The sequence below is a fragment of the Motacilla alba genome, chromosome 2, assembly GCF_015832195.1.
Source record: "Motacilla alba alba isolate MOTALB_02 chromosome 2, Motacilla_alba_V1.0_pri, whole genome shotgun sequence".
NCBI lineage: Eukaryota > Metazoa > Chordata > Aves > Passeriformes > Motacillidae > Motacilla > Motacilla alba.
The window spans coordinates 23,430,266-23,455,000 of record NC_052017.1 but is presented as its reverse complement, the minus strand read 5'-3'; the positions used below and the strand labels follow the sequence as shown (position 1 = coordinate 23,455,000).

The 24,735-nt window shown below is 38.4% G+C and overlaps 1 protein-coding gene across 2 annotated transcripts in view; it reads right to left on the bottom strand.

Annotated features, from left to right (window-relative positions):
* Positions 1 to 24,678, bottom strand: part of VPS50 (VPS50 subunit of EARP/GARPII complex) — an 81,715-nt gene extending 57,037 nt beyond the window's left edge. For both annotated transcript variants that reach the window (XM_038127226.1, XM_038127227.1), the window contains exons 1-10: positions 24,522 to 24,678; positions 22,103 to 22,171; positions 13,916 to 14,038; positions 13,242 to 13,313; positions 8,702 to 8,755; positions 5,535 to 5,605; positions 5,005 to 5,122; positions 4,877 to 4,912; positions 2,398 to 2,480; positions 762 to 804 (exon numbers count right to left, since the gene is read on the bottom strand). In XM_038127226.1, coding sequence (XP_037983154.1) covers positions 762 to 804; positions 2,398 to 2,480; positions 4,877 to 4,912; positions 5,005 to 5,122; positions 5,535 to 5,605; positions 8,702 to 8,755; positions 13,242 to 13,313; positions 13,916 to 14,038; positions 22,103 to 22,171; positions 24,522 to 24,554 — 702 coding nt within the window. In that variant the 5' untranslated portion in view covers positions 24,555 to 24,678. The remainder of the gene's footprint in view (positions 1 to 761; positions 805 to 2,397; positions 2,481 to 4,876; positions 4,913 to 5,004; positions 5,123 to 5,534; positions 5,606 to 8,701; positions 8,756 to 13,241; positions 13,314 to 13,915; positions 14,039 to 22,102; positions 22,172 to 24,521) is intronic.
* Positions 24,679 to 24,735: the final 57 nt, after the last annotated feature.

Below are 24,735 nucleotides of genomic sequence, written 5' to 3'. Positions count from 1 at the left end.
CTAGTCTGATTTTCTGAAGAGCATGTGACAACAGGAGTAGACAGCTGCTCAAATAGCTAATTCAGGTTCCTGCTAAACATTACATGTGTATGCATTACAAGCATCATATACACATTATACATACCTACATTACTCGACTTCCTACAAAAAGCTTGCCAAGTTCCAGCTCAAAATTACCTAGTAGTAGAGTTCAAAGCATTCCCTTTTTTTTCCACCAGTTTCCAGGAAGACACTTAATGTTTTATATTCCTTTGCTTTTGTGATACTATCTACTAACTTAAACCAACCTTAGTCTCCTCCTTCACAACTATTCAAGTCTTATTTCCTGCAGCTTAGCACTGATTCTATCCAGCAGTTTCCAGTTTGTTGACCTCTAAAATTTCCTGTGAAACTGTGATCTCTTGTACAGCTTATCCAAACCTACTGGCTTGCTATTAATTTACTTTTCACAACTGTTTAGAAGTTCAATACTTCAAATGTTATGTGACTTCTTCAATTTGACTGCTCTTCCACTTACAGCAAGCACAACTAGTGAACTGGGTCATAACATATTATAGAGCATTTATATTGATTACAGCACTAAAGTCTACATGAACAACAATGGCTACAGCATCCAAAGAGAATATTTGAAACAAATGTACACATTCTGTAATTACTAACAACATTTTACTAGAAAGCTCTAGTACTTAGAGATTAAATACTAGCATATACTTAGAGGTTAAATATTAGCATATACTGAACATCAGTATAATAATTCTTACCTCTATTTGTTCCAAGGTGTCTTGCAGTTTTGAATTTAACTCACTATTGATGAACAAAAGAATTGGGTAGAATAAAATTACTGATTATACAAACATTTCAGACCATTTCTTATTTCCAAAAACCCTACTGCTGAGCCACAACACAGCAATTCATCATAACCCATTAAGCTGCTGTTGCTGTGTCAGACTAGCACCATCACACCACTGCTATGCTGAAAGGCAGATTACTCTAGGTTTACAATGCAACACTGTTAAGACGTCTAGACAAGACTCCATCCTGCTAGGATTTAACCAAAAATTCAAAGACATCCCCAACCCCCAAGAAACTTGCCTTAAGTGCTTTGGTTCAGCACTGTGGTCTACACCAGAACATACCCAGAAGGGTCAGGGCTGTCAAGTCTTTGCAAACGACAGTAATTTTTATTTGTTGCTCAGGGACCCCTTACAGAAATGCCATCAGAAAAAGAGAATTGAGGCTTTCTCAGAAAAAAATTTTAAAATAAAATAAATGTAAAATAAAAAAAAATTCAAAAAGTAAAATTTAAAAAATGGTATAAAAAATTAACAAAAATGGCTACCATAAGAGAAACTATTTAGGACAAAGAAAGGCACCATTGCACCTTTGCAACAATCAGTTTTAAAGATTTCAGAACAGCAGCAATAAAAAAAAGACAAAAAAAAAAGAAGACTACTGTGTTTCTATTAGGAAGGGACATAGCAACAAAGAAATAGGCAGGATATTCTTCTTGCACAGAAAGCAGTTTTCATTAAATAATCACCATATCTGATTTTATGCAACTTCTTTCTGGGCTGTGAATCTTCTCCTTAGGGCCCCACATTAATTATCAGAAGACAGATTCTAGCATCTCTGCTTAGTTCTCTATGCTTAAATGATACACCCATCACCCCCCTTTTTTGTTTCCTTTGGATAAATCAGGTACAACACCCAGCAAAAAGAGTTTAAATAGAAAAAAAAAGGCACCAAAGCCAACTGCCATTAAACACTAAAGAGAGTAGCCAGCATTTCTTTATTCTTTCTCCACATGCAAACAGAAGGACCTCCGTAGTGATCTGATGTTACTGCATCTTCTCCTGGAGTTTATGCGCATTTCCTGCTTTTTTTTTTTTAAAGCAATGGAAACATTAAGTCTTTCTAAGTTAGAAACTGCAGATATTTCTATTAGTTTTGGTTCTGGAAGTAATTTCTTCATGTCAGCATGAAACTCTGCACTTGCTAATTTCACTGTAAATTATCCTGCAGAAACCATCTTGCTAAAGGCAAATTAATTCATAATAGAATCTTCTCATTAAAAACTCAGCTCAGGTATCTCTAGGCAGCAGGTTGTAGCACAGTTATAATTCACTTTAAGTTGAAACTTTACCTGCCAACATATTACAACAGTTACAAATAATTATACAGTCTAAACACTGATTATGTGCTGTTATTATTGAAGACTGGTTAGTCATGGTAGAGGGAGGTGGGAAACTACAGAGGCTACTTATGCTTTTATAACTGCCTCAATTTTACTTTTCTAAGCTGAAAATTGCTTCTCAATTAAACTTTCTTTAGAGAATGAGAATCAATGATCACAAATAAAATCACATAAAAGCTGACATCTGCACAATATTACCCTACCTTATACAACTGTAGTGTTTGAAAGTGCTGGCAGCTTTCTGGCATTCCAAGCATAGTTGAATAGCTCCTGGATAATCCTCCTCCTTAGGATAAAATACAATTGAAACCTCATCTGAAGCAACAGTGCAATACCCATTTTTCTTGCATGCTTATGTATAAACATTAGGAAAAAATATTTTGCCTCTCCTGTCTCTACAGTAAAGTTAAGGGTGAGGGTCTGCTGGAGCACTTAATGTGCAGGTGGTTTAGGGTTAGCAATATCTGAAAATAACAGGTATTACATTACCTTATGCAAACAACTTGTATTGTTTCCTTATCCATACATAAAAAATACATCACAAAGTTTTTATTACAGAACAACTAACATCTTCCCAGTAATCTATTCATGAGCATGGAATGAGGTTAATTCAGGCACTGGCAGGCTATTCCCATTGTTTATAAAACATAAAAGGAGACAGGGAAGACACTCCCAACATTACACCCAAATAAACACTATTTAAACTGACACATCCAGCTCATTAGAAATTAGCTTAAAACACAACTGACTAACAGAAGGCCTCAGGAAACAAAGAACACACTATGGATGCATTATCCTAATATATAAGAATATCCAGTAGGTAGTCCACTCAATCAGGAAGTATTATATCAGGACAAAAAAACATACACACAAAAATGTAAAACCCAAGGATCCTACCAACAAGACATGGGCATTGCCTCAGATATACCTATTGTTGCAGTATTCTTGGAAATTCAGAAGGAATCTTGGAAGAAGAGAAACCCTCTTTAATAGCGAAGAGCTTCTGGTTTTTGTCATAATTACATCTGTTATATTACATGCTTTAGAGAGCCCAAATGCAAAGCTGTTACTGGAATTTCAGTCATTGATTGAAGAGCAAAAACGCAAGGGTAATTTATATTCAGCTATTATAGTAAAGGAGTTTCTGAAATGAAATTGGTTTTAACAGCAATGTTCTAACGCAGATAGAATTTAACTAAAAAACACAAAAAAAAAACCCCAAACACATTATCCATTAGATGAAAACAGAACAGTACACTCCACTAAAAGGACTGCTGCATTTTTAGCTCTTTACATCTCTCTCCACTGGAAAGCTGGTACTTGCTCCATTAAGCATAACACGGCTCAAATCAGAAAGCCTGCTTGCATAAGATATGTTACTAATATATTCCAAATGCAGCTCAGCCCTGTAAGCTACTGTAGCTTCATTCCAGGTCTTTTTTTAATTGGGAACCCTTTCAAAATGCTCTTCTCAGAGTGGCTACTAATAGCTCTCATGCATATTCCAACCTACTAACTTCTAGGAATACAGAAAATAAATGGGCCAGTAGCTGGGATAACTTATTGGGAGCAGACACTGAGCACAGCTCTACAACTGCACTCTGCCAAAACAGCAGCTCCAGCCCTTAAAAATCACTGACCAATTATGGTAATCAGACATTAGGGTCTGTGTGTGAATGCGAAAACCATACCTCCTCAGGACAATTCCTGCCAGTAGGCAGTGAAGAGTTAATTTCCTGGGTAGCAAAACACAGCACAGAAATTAAAAGCTAATCATTGTACAGGGCTTACTGAGAAGAAAGCCTTTATGCCACCTGAAAACAAGTGCAGTTTTGTTTGGTTTGGTAAAGAGTAAGGTGACACAAGGTGACCTATTCAAGATACAATGAAATTCAAAGAACCTCGAAAGCTGAAACTACTAAGATTCAATTTCCAAATTTAATAACTGGGGATTGTCATCATGACATTCCATCCAGTATTAGCTGTAAATATTTGGCAAACTTGTAAGTCGAAATTGTTACACTACAAGTACTATAGCTGTCAATAAAATCCTGAGGCTTTCTTTCATACAATTCATCACCTTAAGACAAGATCTTATGTTGCTCTGTGCAGTATCTACTGCATTTTTAGCCAGTATACATAACAGCATCAGAATTGTCAGTGTCATGGCCTGCATGTTGCAGTGTTTTCTACAACTGAATTAAAAAACCAACCCAATGAATAAGGACAAAAGGCTACTACATTTACAAATAAAATACTAAGCAGGGAGCCCATCTATAAATTTGTATGGTAATATATCAATAGAAATTCTTTATCCAGACCCAACTTATCAACAATCAGCTACATCTCATCTTTTTTTTTTTTTTTTTCCCCAAATAGCAAGCTAAAGAAAAGAGGTATAAGTTGAGAGCAGAGATAAGTGAAGAGACCCCATAACATTTTTACTGAACTAACTCAAGCTTCAGTACCAGATGTAAAGGCAGGAATGAGTTTTTGATAGAAAATACTCTCCCCTGGCAGCAGGGCTATCTAATTTGATATTAAGCTTTTCTCAATTTAAAAGAAGAATAAAAATATAATATCATCCCATGCACACACCCTGTTTGCAAGACAAAAATTAAGACAACTTACAGAAGTAGACTTAGAATAGCTTCAAATTATACCAGTCTGCTAGGGACTTACCTCCAACATCTCACTCAAACGCACATCAGTTCTTTGCTAAAAAAAAAAAAAAAAAAAAAAAAAATCCAGTCATTACAAAGCAGAAATGAAGAAACACATTTGTCACTGAAAAAAACAACTGCACATACCAGTGTTTTTATTGTTCTCAGAGATTTTAGCAGTCCAATAAGCAACTGTCGTTTCCTCTGATTTGCAAGGAGCCCCAAACTAGTTTGTGTGAACCCCTCCTTTGCTATATTCAGGTGTCTGCAAGTTAAAAATTAACATAACGTTCAATAATTCATAAAATAAAGCTTACTTCTAATCAATTCTAACAAGTCCAACAAAATACATGGTAGAAGATATGATTGTCAGGATTGTTAGGGGACTCAGAAAATGAGACTGTACCAACAGACAACTAAGAAGGTACATCTTCCCTTCTGCACTTGTCTGTGGATCAGTGGTATACTTCCAAAGCTTTCTGTTTCAAAGAGAACTACCAATTGCAAAAGTGAGAGCTGCAAGAGTTTGCAACTGTTTCAGCAGATCTAACTACTACTGCTAATAGCATTCAGCACATGAACAGGAAATATCATCAGCAAGCAAACTTCCTGGGTTTACAGATTTCCTGTTTAATACTTCCCCACTTTCAATCTCTGCAGTCCCTTAAGCAAGCTACCTTCTTCCATTTGTGCAAATAACCGCTGCCAGCTGAAGGCCAGACTGCAATGATGTAACACGTTCAAGCTCCTACAGAGAGACAACAGGTTAAACAAATATGCAAGTTAAACAAATATACAAGTTACACACCAGTGAAGACTACTGGTTAGTACATTTCTCTTGAGATGTTATAATGACTTTGTGGAATTACTTCATAGACTATTTGTTTCATCCTTTTTTATACACTTAGTACTGCAATGTAACATTAACATAAACTATATTTTGAAGTACAGTTCTCTTTTGAAGATAAGATAGCTGAAATCTGTTTTCATTGAAGTGGGACCCTCTACATTTATATATTGCACATTTAGCCTAAGAACTTCTATATCATTAATGCATTACAACAGAATGATCAAAGCTTCAGGGATAGAAGCGCAGAGCTTAATTTGCATTACTATGCCAGAGAGCAGCAAAACAAAAAGCACAAATTATGTTTCACACAGCATTTTCTTGTTTAGAAGCACTTGTGTTCTACCAATTTAATAGATGTCACATCTTAATGAATGTTAATTGTATCCTGTTGACTTTCAGCTGAAAACTCTTCAGCAGAGGTGACCTGAATTTAGCTTGATTTTGACTTTGTGAAGTGCCTAGCATAATCTCAACTCCTTGAAAAAAATAAATGTTTTAATATAACTATTAAGATTTCTTTTGTTAGAACAGCCCTGCAGAAAAGTGCATTCTCTCCTCAGGCTACAGAAAAAGTGTTTTGTTCATTTGAGGGTTTTTGTTGTTGGTTTTTTGGGGTTGGTGTTTTTTGGCGGGGGAGGTTTATTTTATTGTTTAACTCTGCTCATCATTTCAAAATGTCTCAAGTGCTTTCCACAAGAAGGGAGATTTTCACTTTGAAAACTCATCTAACTCTACTAAAATGACAAGCAAAAATGAATTCAAAGTTCAGTTCAGTTTTAGATCAGCTCCTGGTCAGTCTCCAAATCACTAAGCTGCAACTTCCACCAGCCGGCTCCTTTATGTTACCAGTGTTGCTTTCCTATAAATGACAGCCTGGTTGCTGATATGCAAAATATCTTAAGAAACCAAACTTGAAGATTACTTTCCTCGATACCTACCTCTACTTCTCTCTAAAAACATACTTTGCAAATACCAGAGCTATTCAAAAATCCATTGTTTCCTTGTTCATGAGGAAACACATACAATAAGAAGCAATTCCACTCCAGTCCTGCCTCTTGCAAAGACTCTGTAAAATCTCTCCTTTGAACACAACTGGATGAAGGGGAATGGGGAGAGAGTGCAGCCTAAATATTCCCGAAGGGGGAGTCTTCTGCCCACCATTTAAGGCTGAATACAATTTTCCTCTTCTCAGAAATAGTCTTTCACCCACTGGTTGCTCCTAAAGCTTGTCTTTCTTCCAAGAACAAAAAACTGTAAATCCCTTACCCTGTGTCTGTGTCATGTCTGTATCATGGTGGCCACAGGAGTGCCTGTTAGACCAGTACTTTACACTAGGCATGGGCTTCAAACCATGATATCCCTAAACTACACTTTGCACAGTGAAAATGAGTCCAGGAGGTGTGTTCAACTGCATTTTTGGTTCTTGTAATGATTTGTTACTGTAGTTGAACACTGAACTGGAGCTGCCATTGCAAGTTCACACAGCACAGCAGGAGGTTCATTTCATGAATCAATGGGAAAGTGAGACCTATAATGCCCACCAGAATTCCCCAATAAGTCTACTGACAAGAATAACTCTGTGCAGGCCTGTGTCCATAAGTAACACTGGAGGATTATTGACTTAATCAGGCACTAAAGCATTTAAGAAAAGTTTTTAAAAGATTTTTACTGGCACAACAGATTTTTAACTGTCCTTTTAGAATATCTGAAATACTTCTAGATATGAAACATTCAACTCACTAAGATGTCTGCAGTAAGAACGTTAGCATTACACAGCAAAATGCAAGAACACTTGCTGCAGTTCCATTATGCTGTGAGAAGTTTTCAAAGTGAAGCTGCTGGATTCAGGAAAAGCAGCACTCACTCAAAACTATCAATTTCAAACCCACATAACAGTGAAATAATACCAGAATATTTTTATAGCATACAATTACTCTTTCTTCCCCTTCTACACTATCTTGTGAAGACTCAACCAGTAGCACTTACTGTACAGTAGCACTTACCAGCCTCCTTCTGCAATAGCCTCCCACCTCATCACCCCTTTAACTAAAACTGAAACAACTTTACTGTTACAGCCTTTTTCTTCCACCTGCTATTGCAGGAGATGAAACAAGCAATGGTCACTTCTCTCCCTGCTATTGTTCTTTAAACAGCAGCACTCCTTTCCCCAGGCAATGATGCCAGAACACAGATAGCAACTTCACTAAGACTGGATGCACTGGCCATAAGAACAAGAGAACAAAAAGGATGTTGTGTCCTCTGGATAAGAGGAAAATGATTGCAGCTCCATAACATCTACCACAGGTTAATAGCCAGGAAGCCATTTTTGCTCTTCCACACTCTCTCCAGCTTCTTGCCCAAAGAATTGCCATAATCCCCAGTACAACAATGGTGATGTAAGGTGCTGTACACAAACAGAAGTATTCACCACAGGATCATTCTCAACCACCATTTTCACTTTGCAGAATTGTTTGGACATTACTCCCAGGCACATGGTGTGACTTTTGGGGATGGTTCTCTGCAGGGACAGGAGTTGAACTTGATGATCCTAGTGGGTCCCTTCCAACAGGACATATTCTGTGACTCTGTGATTCCCACAACTGCCTGCAATTAGTGACAGTTGAGTGATCTTAAGAAAGATCACTACTGCTTTCTCTTATGGAATAAGATGTGACACCACTCCTAAACAGGGGCAGTAAAGCAGCTCCTGCTCCAAGTCCATTACAGGTATTAGCCAAGCCTGTGAATTCCTGAATTCTGAATTCTTCAGAAGGCCTTGTAAAATGACCATATTACAAAACTTTATCATCTTAAGGACTTTCAACTCAATGCACCATTGGTTTTCACTTTAGAGACAGAGCTTTAGCATACAAAAATAGCTGGTTCCAAGCAGGCACTAGCACCCCTACTACAAATCACTATAACAACACAACTGCAGCATTATAACAGCACAAAATTGAGCAGTTTATTCTTGAAAAGTGTTCGTTGTCTTACCTCAACATATGCAGGCTGTTTTTCAAGGATTAAATCTGCAACTTTCTTAGATACCTTAAAAAGAAGAACACTCCTTGTGATACATAGCAATCTCAATTAAATAGGCCATGCCCATACTGAAGTTCTACAAGCTTATGATTCCCTACCATTAAGTTCTGCATTTTTCAAATTTATTAATAAATATGCCACAACAACACATAAAAAATTGTAAAAATTATGATCAGCTTTCCTTAGAACCAAGATAAGAGAAACGTTCACAAGTCCATCTAGCAATTAGTGGGCATTTTTAAATTACTCAACTCTCTGCTTGTTAAGGAACATGCTAGAAAAGCAAACAGAAATAATTTGGGGCACTGCAAGTGTTTACATTTTGCTCATCCTATTGCTAGAGCACAAATTTAAGTCAACAATATAGCATGGTGTGCTGGCTTGGGCTGGGGCATTCAATTTTCTCCAAAGTACTTGGGCTGAAACCAGCTCTGATAACACAGAGGTCTCTCAGCTGAGCAGTGCCTGCAGAGAATCAAGGCCTTTTCTACTCCTTGAACCAACTCACCAGCAAGTGGGCTGGGGGTGCACAAACCTTTGAGAGGGGACAAAGCTGAGGCAGCTGACCCCAAAGGACCCATGAGATATCCTAAATATACAGTGTTATGATCAGCATTTACAGTTTGGGGAGAAGAAGGAAGCAAAGGATGCTCAGAGTGATGGCATTTGTCTTCACAAATAAATGCCACACGTGACATAGCCCAGCTTTCCCGGAGAAGGCTGAACAGCTGCCTGCCCATGAAAAGCAGTGAATTAATTCCCTGTTTTGCTTCACTTGCTTTTGCTTTACCTATTTTTAGCTATTTCTTTTGCATTATCTACCTTTATCTCAACCCATGAGCTTTTTCACTTTTACTCCTCCCACTCTCCCCCCTACCCCACTGGTGGAGAAGTGAGTGAGAGGCTGCATGATACTTCAGTGCCATCTAGAGTTAAACCACAACACATTTAACATAAGGACACCTACCTTTGAAACTGATATTGCATTAAAGTATGTAAAACCATGTCAAAATTAATCTGCATCCTTTACATATTATACCTTTTCTTTAGAACACAGAATATGTATTTTTAAAATTTTCTCCATTACTCTGAGTATAATTCTAAGTAGAACACTCCTGAGAGCTGCTGTCTGTATTAAATTTAAAAACTGGGCATTGCCACCTTAATCAATCTCTTGTCCACAAACATTTAAAAAGAAGCTTAAAAAGAAATCCAACAGTAACAGTCTTATAAACATCAGCTTGAGAATAGTGTATTTAGTTTTGTTTTTCATTAGGGACTAAAAATATTTAGGAAATGGTTTCATACGTGACAAAGAAAATACTGGTATTGCTCTATATTCTTTTGGGGGAACAATACTCCCAGAAATGGAAATAAAATAAAACTGGCTATGACAGCCAGCCCACAAGGCACTACTGGCAAAGAGAAACAAAGAGGGTTTTGTAAACTTGACTGCTTGACTGCTATGTTTGCCTAAACATAGCACAAATTTGAGCTCTTCAATCAGCATTCCTGTAACAATCTTATATTGGCTCCACCAGCTCAATTCCCATCCACTGGAAGAGCACTTGCACATAAATGGTCTTTTAAGTATTCCAGCGTCATCAGGCAATGCGGACAAGGAGCATATACCCAGCCATGCTTTCCTCTTTCCACATCAAAAGCAGGCTAGAACCTCAGAGCAATTTTAAAACTGTGCAGTTGTTCCTAACCTTTCAGTTGTTCCATAACTAACAAAGCTTTGCTCTGCAGGACAGCAGAGGAACCACTCCAGAGCAAGGTGAGGTCAGGATAGGGTATTATCCCACCAAATGCTACGTAAGCCTACATGACCCTGGGGCTCTTAAGAAATTTTCTTCATTCCACAGTCTATGCACTGTGAAATTTTCACTTTCTTTTTTCAACATATTCTTCATTCTAGTCCTGTACCTGTAAAAAACTTTAGAACATGGATATACTCACTAGGTATTCAATGCTCTAGTAGTGTTAAGCAATGTTCAAGCAGTACACATGAATAAAAGATACATTTCTTTCCAGCTTTTACACTCTTTTTGTTTTGCAAGTCCTCAGTTACCCTTGACTAATAACAACCTCAACACTGACAAGCACCTGCCACAGGAACTTTTTTTTCTTTCCCAGTACTTAGTGTTGCTACTTTTCTTTCTGAGGTTCCAAGCTCCAAGATACTTTTTCAGATGAGCAATACTATCCCCAGTTACTTCATTTATTTCCAAACTGCCACACCTTTTGGCATCTTCCATACAATTGTGCTGTGCTAAGTCCTGGAATCCTGAACTGCAGCTGCTAGCACTGAATGTGACCATGGTTATCAATGTCTGCCAACAACGTTTGCTGAAGGGACAATTTTCTCTTTCTTAATCACATCAATAAAAAATATTTCATCTCCTGAAGAAAAAACAACATAGCTAAGGATATTAGACCACTAATTAAAATGAAGTCTAGCAGACATACAATTAAAAAGCCTTTCTAATTCAAATTGTCTGTAACAAGACAATTACAAATTAAAGTTGTTATGATACATACTTTAAAAAATATTTGAGCAAGTTGGGATCCTTCCAGTGGAACGGAAAACTATTGAGAAAACTACAGAAAATAAGTCTATAGTGATCCTGAAAACAACAGGATTACCAAGATCAGCTGTGCAAAAGCAGTAAATCAGTGAAGATGAGAGCTCTAGTAGCTGTAATTCACACTCATGTAAGTGCTTTGCATTAGACAAATTTAGAAGTTGGAATTATCTCCAAACTATTATTGTAAATTCCTCTGCAGCTGTAGGTACAGACACTGCAGTGAAAAAGGTAGTATTTAGTTTTTTGCAAAAGCAGAGCCATTGTGTAACATGTCAACAGGTTTCTTGACTCCTCTATCTAATAATCTATCCACCATTAAACTATTTTTAGGACTGAACTAACAACATCCAACATTCTGCAGTTTTGTCTTCCATGAAAGACACTAACGTCCTTTAAGGCAGACAGTTCTCTAAATGACCTATCACAAGATAAATGGATAACAACTGAGACACAAGAAGCAAACAGTCTCTCACACTCAACCTGAAAATATGACATAAGGACATGAAACACAGCATATAAGAAATTTTAGCACTTTGGCACATGCTTAAGGAGGAAATAATTCCTTCCTATACCAGAAACACATTTTGACTACATTAAGAAAGAAACAAACAAGGACCAATCCTGACTGGGGGAAGTTGGTGAGGGAAGAACTGGGCACATGTTTCTTGTCAAAAATTTTGGCTTTCAGAGTTTTTACCTGTTTGTATTCTAAAAGAAAGCCACATCTGGCCCTATTTACTGGAAGCCTTGTGCTCAGTTCTCTCCCCTATTATTCATTAGCTGCATGCACTTTCCAGTTCAAATGTTTTGGTAGCAGTCATGCCCTGAAACTACTCCCTCAGCTGCAGCCAGTTCCCATCCTGCAAGCAAAAAATGGCCAAGACATTGATAACACATATCAGGATTATGCAGCGTATCTCACTGAAGTTGTCTCAGTCTTGAGAACACTTCCTTGCAAAACAAGGTCACCACCAGATGTCCTCTTAAAATTAAAAAAAAACACCACCACCACACAAACAAACACACCTCTCACTCGCTTCCAATTTCTTTCCTTATAAATCTTGGTGAGAAACATGGAATATCCATTTCCTCAACTTCTCACTAATCTTTCACAAAACTTTATAGGTATATAATGGGGAAAGCAGCTTAAGGCAGAAGGCACTTGCTTTATGTATTAACAATGCAAGATTCTCCTATACATTTCATTTATTTGAAGACATGAATTAGGATTACTACTTCTGTTTTACTTGCAGATATTCTCCAAATGCCACAGTTAATAGATTTGTTTCCTGTACCATCTTATCCACCTCAAAAGAGTAATGGAACAACAATTAACACATTAATAGAAAATTTAGAAGTCTGCAACACAACAAGCACCTTTCAAATGCTGCAACTCCAATTTCTCCTCATTCCTTGTAGTTACTACTCATTACATTTAATTTGGTTTATTACATAATAAATCTGTATCAGTGTTCACTAAAAACCCTTGTGAACAATTAACATACTGGCAAATGAAAAGTAAGAGAAAACAGCATCTTCAACAAGAGTTTTTAAAACATTTTAAGTCTTACACTGCCAGAAATCCCTCAAAGAGATACTACACTGTTCAGCACTGTGTTGAACATTACAAGACAAACATTCAAAAAGTCAAGTTTCTAAAGAAATAGTTAGCACATTTGCTCTTTGTTACAATACTTAGCACTAAGATTTACTTCCATGATTTCATACGATTGTATGCTTTAGTGATGATTTTCCACTACAAAGGCACACAACATGATGCTAAAAAATACTTAGCATCTAATGTGTTAAACAATCAAATTTTTTTCAGTTACACTTCTTGCTAGACTTATAAACAAGACAACAAATTGTGTAAGGGTACAGAGGAAAAAACTTTTACTTACAGCAGCTTGCTGTTGTTTTAGTTTGTCTCTGTACTCTTCCAGTTCTTGAAGACTAAGTACTGGAGGAAGCCTCTGCATTTAAATAATAAATTAAAATCAGTAAGAAATTAAAGGTTGCTAACTCACACACAGCATTAGCTAAGCAATCAGTTTCATTAAAGAAACATTCTTGTGGCTTCTGTAATCTAATTTGCAGAACTAATCCATGTTTTCAAATGATGGATACTGAAATCAATTAGTGTTAAGATACACAACATATGATCATAATTGCCTCATGTAGTATTATAATTACCTCAAAGTTACTTCATTTTACATCATATATGTATACACACAACCACTCAATCACAGAAATTATTGTCTCTGTCAGTCTGCTAAAAAATACACAAAATATAGAACAGATTTGTTTCCTCACCTATCTTGACTTTTTCACTTCAGTTTCAACTACAAAATGCCTGTTAGCATATTCTACTACACTAAAAGAAGAGACTATATACTACATATATGCTCCAATACTCTATGCTAGAAGCTGCACACAACTGCAAGATAACCTAGGGGACTACAGTGTTGTATTCATACAAGATCTAAGAAACAAAAAATAGCTCATTGAAACAAGCATACTTTTGGTCTTCATTTTTTGTTATGTTACCATTTTTTCTTTCAAGATGACAGCTTACCTCTAACTCATACTTCACAATATCAAAGGAGTCATTGGAAAAATAAACTTCTTCAATGCTGTTAATTATTTCCTGTTGTGCCTGAGGATCAGTTGGTTCTTCATGTAGTTCTCTGAGCTCCTCCTGCATGACACAAAAAAGAACTTCCATCATGTAATAACAAATCCTAGGAAGAACGACCTTTTAACAAAACTAACATCTTCCAAAAGCCATTTCCAACATTAACACAAGAAGCAATGGCAAAACACAGAAAGTACAGCACACTGTAGCTTGCATTTCCCATTAGGGAGAGTGAGATATTTTAAACTTTTCAAAAAAAATAGTGTAGACTTCAACGTTGCAGCCCACTTAAACACTGCTTCATTGATTTATGGCACCAAGTGCATGTTGAGCCCAGTTTTTTCCTCCTCACCTTTAGAAATTCTCATAATAAACTAAAAATAAACTGGCAGACTATTTCTCCAGAAGGAGGAAAAAAAATGTACAAAACCAAAACAAATAAAACCTGTATTTTTTAAAACAGAAGAACCCTCTTTGTAAATGACAGGTAGACAGTGTCATTACAAATGCATAACTTTTCAGTTCAGCCCACACATTCACTGAAATAAAAGATATGCCATTAAACACTTGATTTCTACAGGTAAAACCAGAACAGATCCGCCTTCTTTGCACAAGATTAACAGCTCTCAGATTTTAGCACAGTGGTCTAAGCAGAGATGTGCTGTCAGCCTTCTGAAAGCTAATATTCCAGAGATAAGCATCCTCGTCCTGGCTGTCACGATCTCCTCTGGAAGGTCTCCCCGACAGCCCAGATGCTTCCAGTGGCTGAACGAAGGACTCAGCCTGAACCTCCTCCTCCTCTGCTGCACTGGACACTGCAACCAACACTGGCCCTTTCCTGGATGTCAGTCACTCAAAAAGAATGAAAAATCCTTTATCAGGGACTCAAAAGGGAGACATGTTAGAATATTCTTTCATCAAAAGTAAAGATAAAATGGATCCAATTGCTTGATAATGAAATTAAACTCTGGTGAAGCAATCCAGCAGACTGAATAGTCCCATTATGACCCTGAGCCTCCCAGCAATGCTGAGTTATTCCAGTGGGGCAACGTGCTTGTGAGATACAAAGCTGTGTTTGGTGTCAGGTACACACAGGCAGCGTGTGTGCTTGTGATTGTGATATGTGTGGAAACTGATCATGGGACAATTAAAGGATGAATTCTAAAAAATTAACTGAGGGAGTAAAGCATGGAAGAAGGCCTTTGAACTTATCCTTTGTTTGCAATTAACTTTTATAGCATCTGAATTAAAGCTTTAAGGATGTTGCTGCTGGACAGGAACTTTTTGCAAGTAGCTAAGCATTTAACAGCTTTGCAATAATAACCTTTTGAAGTATAATTTTAGAATATTGCTTGTAGTAAGGAGCTTTGAAAATATAAGTTTAGAATATATGTAAAGGAAACATGCTTATCTCAACACCTTAGCAAAACAGTAAAAAGCAGCTTGAGAAAGGAAGATGAACATCAACCCAAGGATTGATAGCTTCGACCAAGGGAAGCTGGACATCGCTGTTATGAGATTTATAGTCTTTGCAATTAAAAGGTGGGCCCACATCTGGAGTCTGGACCGCACCAGCTGGAAGACCTCTTTCTTCTTTGGGAAGTCGGACCCCACCATCTGGGAATACTCCTTTCTGGGGTACATTCTGAGAAAACTAACTCACAATAGTGTATAGAATTGTGACGTAAAAATTGGGAATAGAAACTGCTGAAAAAAGCTTATGTGCACCCCTATAAATATCTGTACGCCCCCAACCATCGGTGTGCAGCTGGAGGGAAAACTTCCCCCCCTGTACCCAGCGCTGTTTTGCTCATACTTTACCACATTAATTAATAAATTGATTGCTGCTTGAATATTGGCCTAGTCAAGCTTCTTATTTATAACAGTGCTGGTATTTTCATCACAAAGAGTTCAAAGATTTGTTTCACCAACTAGTGGTATCCAATTTTGGATTAAATGACTGAACAACCACTAATTTGCTTATTTTGCACGTGAGCTGAGATAAGGTCAATGTGCAGACGTTCCGAAGCAAAGTGACCCTTACAACACACAGCAAGGCGCTGCTTCTCTACGCAGCAAGAGGCAGCCAAGGGGTCACAAGCTTGGAAGAGCATCAGAGGAACTGCTGCTCCTCTGAAATACTTCTCACAAGAGGAAAAAAAAAAAAGAGGGGGAAAAAGGAAAATAAGAAAAAGGTGGGGCGGTGTGGAAATAAAAAGCAACGACTCCGATACAGAGAAAAACGGGTTTCAAGCGTAACTCGCGTCCCCGAGCGGCCACACGCGAGCCCGAAGGAAGGCGCCAGGCGCGGCCGCCGGCGGTGCTCGGGCGCCCCCGCTGGGCCGCGGGCCAGGCCGCGGCCGGGAGGCCCCGAGCCGCGCCGGGGCAGCGGGGAACGGGAGAAAAACCATCGAGGAGGCAGCGGGGACCGGAGAAAAGCTCTCGAGCAGCCCCCTTCTCCCGCCCGTCGGGCCCCAGGCGCCTCCGATCGACCCGTGAAACGCCCGATGCAGTCACTGCCACCAGCGCAGGTGAACGCAGCAACCCACGCCCAGCCGGAGAAAGGACATGGACTGCACCGACAAATCGAGAGAAACAAGGATATAATAGAGTTACATCGTTCTACAGCTGTAATGGGAGCTTTATTATCTACACTCCACTGTAAATCAGCTTCGCATCTTACAGTACATTGAGTTTTAGCTATATGAAACTAAAATTAAAAATTATCCAAGACAGGCAACAGGGTCCACTGAACTACTACAAATGGAATAAATGAATTTATCATCCAATATTTGCCTCCAAGTTCCTGCATGGCTGTTTCCTAAAAGAAAAAAAAAGATGAAAAACTAACCAAAGAAGAAATGCTTAGGATCATTTGAAATTCCCGACTACTGATACCTTGTCATGTTGGTGAAAAAATATCTCAATACCATAGCTCAGTGGTGATTTACATCTGCTAAAGATGTATTAAGAAAGCCATTATGGACACTTATTCTGGATTTGATGTCTGAGTGCCTATGAAAATTGCTAGAAACCATTTTAATCTGTCTTAGAAAGATCACTCATCTGATTGTTTCTTGCCAAAACACTACTCAGAAAAATATTTATTAAATGACAAGGTTTTTCTTTACCTTGTTTGGTTTTTTTTTTCTAGAAAAGCAGTCTAGTTATAAGTCTCCAGGATAAACTTTAGCTCCACCATAAATTACATTATCTGACACCAGACATTCTACCAAGATAACCTGCAGCTTTCAGAACATCACACTCCAGTAGTTTGAAATAACCAACATAGTGAAGGCAAATTTATTCACTCACCACTAAAGGAGGCAACTATCCCTAGCTAAAGTTTATTTGCAGATATTCCATTTTCCTCATCCTTTCAATCAGATACACAAAAACAATTATATTATGTAAAATAAGCCCTGTAGTTGCAGGGGTCTTAGCAAAGGGCTGATTTAGCTCTGTGGACTTGGTACTCACACACTTAGTGGAAGCAAAGAGAGAAGCTCTATTAAATCCCTCAAGGTATTTTTCCACCCCAAAACTTGTCTAGCTATTGCCATATAAGTATCTTCCTTAAAAAGAAAAAAAGTTAGCATTAAAACACATTTAACATTTTATATTTTATGTTAATTCAGCAATTCCAAGTGCTATTCTGAACAGAAAAACCTGTTAAAAGTTGTGACAGTGGGAATCTCATGATAATACCCTTGCAGAGAACTTTGCCATTGCTAAACAGAATTAATTAGATACACAGGAAGTCAGGAAGAACAGCATATTGGCAAGGTGGATGCCACAATATGCACTTCAATCTACCTGTCCAGGTTAACACATCCATTCAGCAGTAGGAACTCTCCAATCAATAATGGGCCAACAGAGCCTGGTAAGATACTGCTTCACAGGCTACTCATTTTTCCAAATATTTATTCAGCAAGAGGCCTCACCTCCTACTTAAAACTCATGTCACTTGTGGTGCCAATTGAACCTTTTTTTTTGCCCAGTACTTCAGGATCATACTTCCATAGAAAAACAATTTATCCTGACAGGTTACCACTAGTGCAACCTTCAGCAGCAGGCCTCTCTTATTATGTCACCTAAATAGATCAGTGAAAGACAGCATCTGGGAAGGAAAAGAAAGAAGGAAAAAGAAGTCTGACAGCTTTGTGTGCTCGAAGAAGCCATTGCTAAATAAAACACAGTGCTTGCTTCCACACACATCTCACATCATTTTGTCTTTCTGTTCTATGGAAATAGGAGTTTACAGTCTAGAAGCCTGTGGCAATGCTTTGAAATGTACTTCAGAAGAGTCATCTCATTGCAGACTCATCTGAAATGCAGTTCAGCAAGTTTTAGATGTCTACCCAGCAACTTCCCAGTGCATCACACTCCCAGTCTCCTTGCATGCTATGTTGCCGGTAGCAGCAAAACCAATATTGCCCTGTTGAATGAAGCATTACTTGTAAGGAGTAGAAGCAAACACTTTCTGCACTCCAGTCACTATCACCTAAAAGACTGGGAAGTGAAGACATTGAAAAAAGTTAACTGATACTACTCAGGGAAAAAAATTCTAAACAGTTTCTAATCTAGCTGAAGTTCAGTAACAGACTATGCACTTTTACCTGGAGATTACCAGGGGCCAAGTCTGCACTATACCAATTTGGCACAGCCTCCCTTTCTGTCATGCACCAATGAACATGCTGCTGATTTATATCCCTCCATTCTGAACATGGATAACACCTGTGCTAAAATCCAGTCCTAAATACCAGGATAAGGGCCGTGCTCAACAGATTCAATCAGCAGCTATACTGCAACACTGCACCACTGTGAAATAAAAGTATTAAACCATTTATATATGTATCTATATACACACATGCAAACACAATCTTTGAATTCTATCTATATACAAAGATATGTTTAGAGATTATATTTGTCTTATAATCACAGAATCACAGAATACACTGAGTTTGAATGGACCCACAAGGATCACTGAATCCAGCTCCTGGCCCTGCACAGGGCTATCCCCAAAAGTCACACCAAGTGCCTGAGAGCATTGTCCAAATGCTTCTTGAACTCTGCCAGGCTTAGTGCTATGACCACTTACCTGGAGAGCTATTCCAGTGCTCAACCACCCTTGGGTGAAAAACCTTTATCTAGTATCTAATCTAATGTGTATATATATATATATATATATATATAAAATATTATACTATAACAGTATCTATTTAATATAACAATATACATTTATAATTTTTATATTTTATATAAAAAACAATCTAATATTTCCTCTATGTGTTTTATATAACAATAAATGTCTATAATATAATAAAATACAATGTATAACTTTATCTATAAACTTACTTTACTTTTCCTCCCTGCCCCTCCCTCCCCCTTCCCCAGCTAAGGAATGCAGTACCACAGAGAAGTTTGTGGTATTCCCTATCCTTCATAGAAAATGATCAGAACCTCCTTTTGATCTTTCCTTGTTCAATATGTATAAAGGGTACTTACTAAAAAGCTCTTACTCGACCAAAACAAACATTGTACTTTGAAAACAACTCTCCTGATGGAGAGAACAACAAAGCCTATCCATAGAACACACTACTGCTTAATGCACTCCTGAAAGCACTCAGCTACTGCTGGGGAAATAGAAACCCACATTCCTATGTCTATAGGAAAAACATGTTTAAAAAATCTCAGTGTTATTTACCATGATAAGCTACAAAGTCAAATAATATTTGTATATTGCATATGAGCTGATTATCATCAAAATAAACATAACCTAATTCAAAGTCAACTCACCATTAATCCAACACACTTGAATTCAAGCATGCAAAATACCTACCTCAGCCTTTTGTGACAGAATCTGCTAACAAAACTGTTATCAGCTTGGGAAACAACAATAACAGAATGGTTCAAAAAGAATTAGTTTCCCTGGGAAATCAGGGTATGACAATGAAGTAAGGTATCTCAGTCAAAATAGATATTATGTCCTTCTACAAACAACTTTCTCTTCTAGATATCATAGAATCATCAAAGAATCATCAGAGAATGATGGAAGGGATCTTGAAGATCATCTAGCTCCAACTCTCTCCTGTCATGGACACCTTTCACTAGGCCAGGTTGCTCAGAGCTTTATCCAAGCTGCCCTTGAACACTGCCAGGGATGGGGCATCCACAACTTCTCTGGGCAACTTGTTATATCCAGCCCTGCAGTTCAGATTTGGCTTCTCTACTTTATGAGACTTTATCAGACTCAAAGTATTATACACTTACTTCCTACTGAGATACCTCCCTATGTGAGTGAGTTGGCTGCATGAGTCTGGATTAACAAGTTAAGCAAGCTTGCTAGTGATTTGCCTTCATATGATAAGAAACTGAACTTTTTCAAAATAGTTGCAGAACTTATTAGAGTACCAGTTAACATGAGAGAATACACTCGGGTTATCACTAAAATGTCCAAATGCCTAACAATTTCATTGCCTGAAAATAAAAAATTGAGTACAGTCATCACTTCATCATGCTGGCCACAGTCAGCAAACAGTCAGCAAATCAACAACTTCAGATATCAAGACCCAAAAGAATTTTGCTCATTTTGCTCTCAGCGGATGGAATATCAGCAGATTCTTCTTCCTGTCCTCCATATTTCCCATTAGATCTCCAGACTAGTGTGAGAGTTCCTCATCTAAAAAACATGGGTTTGTACCTAGGGTTGTCTAACCAAAGGCTTGTCCTTTTACCGGTAATTCATACTGGCCCTAATTAATGCTGACCCTGCAGCCTTTCATTCTGTATACTTTTGTATAGCTTTAATGCAGCTTTTGAAGTTTTCAGTAACATTTGCCCAAAATCAGTCTGGGGATATCAATTTGAATGTGGAAGTGCGATGATGAAAGTGCAGCATCATAACCATTCTGTCATTAAAACAGCTTGAGACTTTCATGATTCAAGAGCTAAATAAAAACAGTTATTGCTACACAGTGTAGACTTATCAGACATATAACATCAAACCATTACAGAATGGAAATCCAGCCAAAATACTCTATATCTGCTTTTACCTGGAGAGCCAACTTGGCAAAAAACTGGTTGCTCAGGGAGTGGCAGGAATCCGCAATTGTGAAATTTAAGCAATGGAGATGTGACAGGTTTTTCAACATTGCTGCAACTGAATACTTTTGCTCTTTGGTATCAATATATTGGCCACTGTTTAACGAAGTATAATGTACCAATTCAGAGACTCTTACTTGATTTTTGAAATATACAGTAATGCTAATTTTCTGATCTGTCTCAGCACAAGCAACATATTACACAGTACTTATACAGAAACAAAGAAACACAAGGGGTCTTTTGGTCTGATTTTTTAACTATTGTAAAATAGGTCATCTAAATTCAAGTCAGTAATTTAAGTATATTAATGGTTAAGGGCAAAGACCAAATTCATAGAAATTAATAGACAACAACACAGAAGTCTTGTGAATCCTCCCCTCAGGTCAACAGGGAATAAGGAACAGCTGATTACTGTGACAATTCACAGTAATCACACACAGAATACTCAGCATGACTTGTGAGATGACAGTGAGCTGCCTTCATTTAAATAGTGAGACCCAAAAAAATACCAAAAATTATTGCTATTAAAAAGAGCTAACTTTTAAAGTAGAACATGAAGTTAATTATATATGCTGAAGATTGAAACTATGAAATTACAAAATATATTTACAGCACCAAAACCATGAAGAAACTAAATGTTAAGACTAGAACTATACAGGCCATCCACAGCATCTACTTTCCAAAGTAAAACTCAAACAGGCTTTTTTTCTTTTTTCTTCTTTTTTTTTTTAATTCACTCCAACAAGAAACCTAAATAATATTAAGATCAGCATCCAGTGACAACTGAAAAGTTTCAAGAAAAAATTTTCATGCAAATTCATTCGGAGTTGGTGAACTGATTTTTCTCATAGTTCTTAATTCTTTCATTAAAACACTCTAAAAGACTTTCAGCAAGAAATAAAACTGAAAAAAGAACAACAGTAAACCCGGTGTTAAGGAAGAAAAGAAGACACAACTAAATGTCATTTAAGTATAAAATGAAAAACTAAAAGGGAGTGGGAGGGGAGGGATGTTATATCATACCTTGGTAGGAATCCGAAAGTTTTCAATAGGACTGAGGTCATTAACACTCTCCTGAGGACTTCTTAGACCCTTCAAAAGAATTTTAATCATCAGTTAAGTATGATTCCTTTATGTATCTTACAATCAAGTCTTACCTGATGTTGAATAGGTATCTACAGGTCCCTTGATAAATACTGTGACATGTTGCTGGAAGGCTAAGACCTCATCCTAGAAACATTTAAGCAAGACCATTGGTATATAAATTATGCTCCACAAACATCTAAGCATTTCCAGTTTTATGCTGCAATGTGTACCTTTTCAGTACAGTTCACTAACATTTTCTTTATCAAACTCACTCACATCCTCCTGTCAATGTTATCTTAAATTTCAGAATGAGCATGTGTCCAAAAAGCATAGCATACTTTGTTCCACTAACTTAATGATTTAATGGAATCAAATAACTGAATTCAAGTTAGGTGCCAGCTACTCTATTTGCAAGATTATTTCTGCTTAATGCCATATTTTTCTACTTTCCACATTCCACTACTAGGACTGGCTTTCCCTATGTGTAACTGAACTGAAAAGGTTGCATAATCCACACTAGCTGCTTTATATAATTATTACTCCTTAAAACACATATAGCCACATAAATAGCATGTATGTTTGTTGAATATCAAACATATTCACAATTTCCATAGAAAAGTTTGGGTTAGAAGGAATCTAAAGATCATGTAGTTCCAAGCCCTGCCATGGGCAGGGACACCTTCCACTAGATCAGGATGCACAGAGCCCCTTCCAACCTGGCCTTGAACACTTTCAGGAATGGGGCATCCACAAGTTCTCCTCACAACCTGAAACACCATCTCACCATTTCAAGCAGCAATACCACAGAACAGGCTGCTTAATATATTTTCTGCCAGCTCCCTAGGCAGAAATGAATCTACACATTCAAGTTTCAGATGTGGTTCTGTCTCCAGCTTCCCTTGAGACTTCAGTGTGCTCCTGTGAGTCAAAAGTTTCAGCCAGACTTTCTTCCTTCTCTTGTGACCAGTGTTAACAGTATTTTTTCCAAGCCCCTTTCTGGTCCTGGGTACCTATACTTCTAAAAGGACCTGTGCAAGTACTATATTAGTTTATGGTGAGAAAGTTTGTATTTATTCTTTGAAACAAGTGTTGTACATCATTTCATGTGCTAACTACTATATTTTATAACTGTTTCATCCACCCAAGTGGCAAAACCTCTCCATTTTGGCTTTGATTCTCAGATTTTGTCACACATCACTCCAAAACATCCTCCCTCTGCAGTTGCCATCATCAAAGATGACTCACCTCTACGCATCAGAAATTCAAAGAAAGAAACAAGCAAAGGAACTGCTGCAGCTTATCATACTTCACTCAAAATCTTTTCCAAGTCCTCTCAAAAATATGCAGTTCTAGTGACTTACCTCCAGAAGAAATAAAATATTTCACTTATCAAATGCTAAATGGAACCTAATCCTTTCAAATGACTGAAAATTGCCTAAGTTGTTATCATTTGCAGAAAACATCATCTCCACACTGGGCAGGCTTCCCAGCACTCCCCCTAGTCAAGCTGAAAACAAATCATGTAACCCTCCACTGAAGCAGAACAGAACATTATTTTGGCAATTCCACTTTCACACAAGTGTTCGTTTTTAAGCCCTGCCTCCTGAATAAGGATCACAACTCTGAAGGCATAGTTTTAGGGGGACAAAAAGCTTCTGACTTTCCCATGATTTTCTGTAACTATCTAGAATATCTGATGTGGGCGATACAAGTGATTTTTTAAGTTCTCCAATTGGACACAAATAAAGAGGCTTCTTTTCAGGGGTATCTTACATATGTGAATAACTGGAATGTTCTGCTGATACACTTCCTAAAAGGACTCTCAATCTTAGAAATATTGGTCCAAAAGCAGGCTTAGATCTACACAATCCTGGAGACAACTGGTACAAGTAGCAGACAGCAGTGAGCTGACAGACACACACCGAGTGCTCTGGCACGCATTCACTATGTACCCACCCAAATATGTCCCTGGCACCTTCTGAGCCTTGCCTCCCTTTGGACCAAAAGCATTTGCTGCCAGACAAAGCCATGTTACAGAACCACAGCCCGGCGCTCAAAATTATATGCCAAGAAAGCAAACTGACACGGGCCCGCCCTGTCATCTTCAGCAACGATGTCTCTGTTGTGACAAGAGCTACGCGTTGGGACCTGCGCACGCTTCCATTTCTCGGAAGAGAAAAACAAGGTGGATGCGTGTGCGGCAGGAGCTCCACGCCCCAAGCCTTCCCTCCCCGGCAGGACAGAGGGCGATGCCCGCGCACCGGCGGCTCTCCGGAGTGCCCGGGCACGGCAGCCCCGAGGAGAGCCCGGGACGGTCGCAGCGGTACCCCGCCGCCCTTCGAGAAGAGCCGCTCACCTGGCGGGTCATCAGCGACTTGATCTTCTGCATGATGGGCCCCGCCGCCGCCCCGACTGCGCTCAGCGGCCGCGCAAAGCGCCGGGGCACGGCGCAGCCATGTTGGGCGCCACCTGACCGCGCCCGCGCGCGGCTCCCCGGGAGCGGTAGTTCCGAGCGCCGGCCCGACTACGAGTCCCGGCAGCGCGGGCGGCAGGGCGGGCCCTGGAGCTGC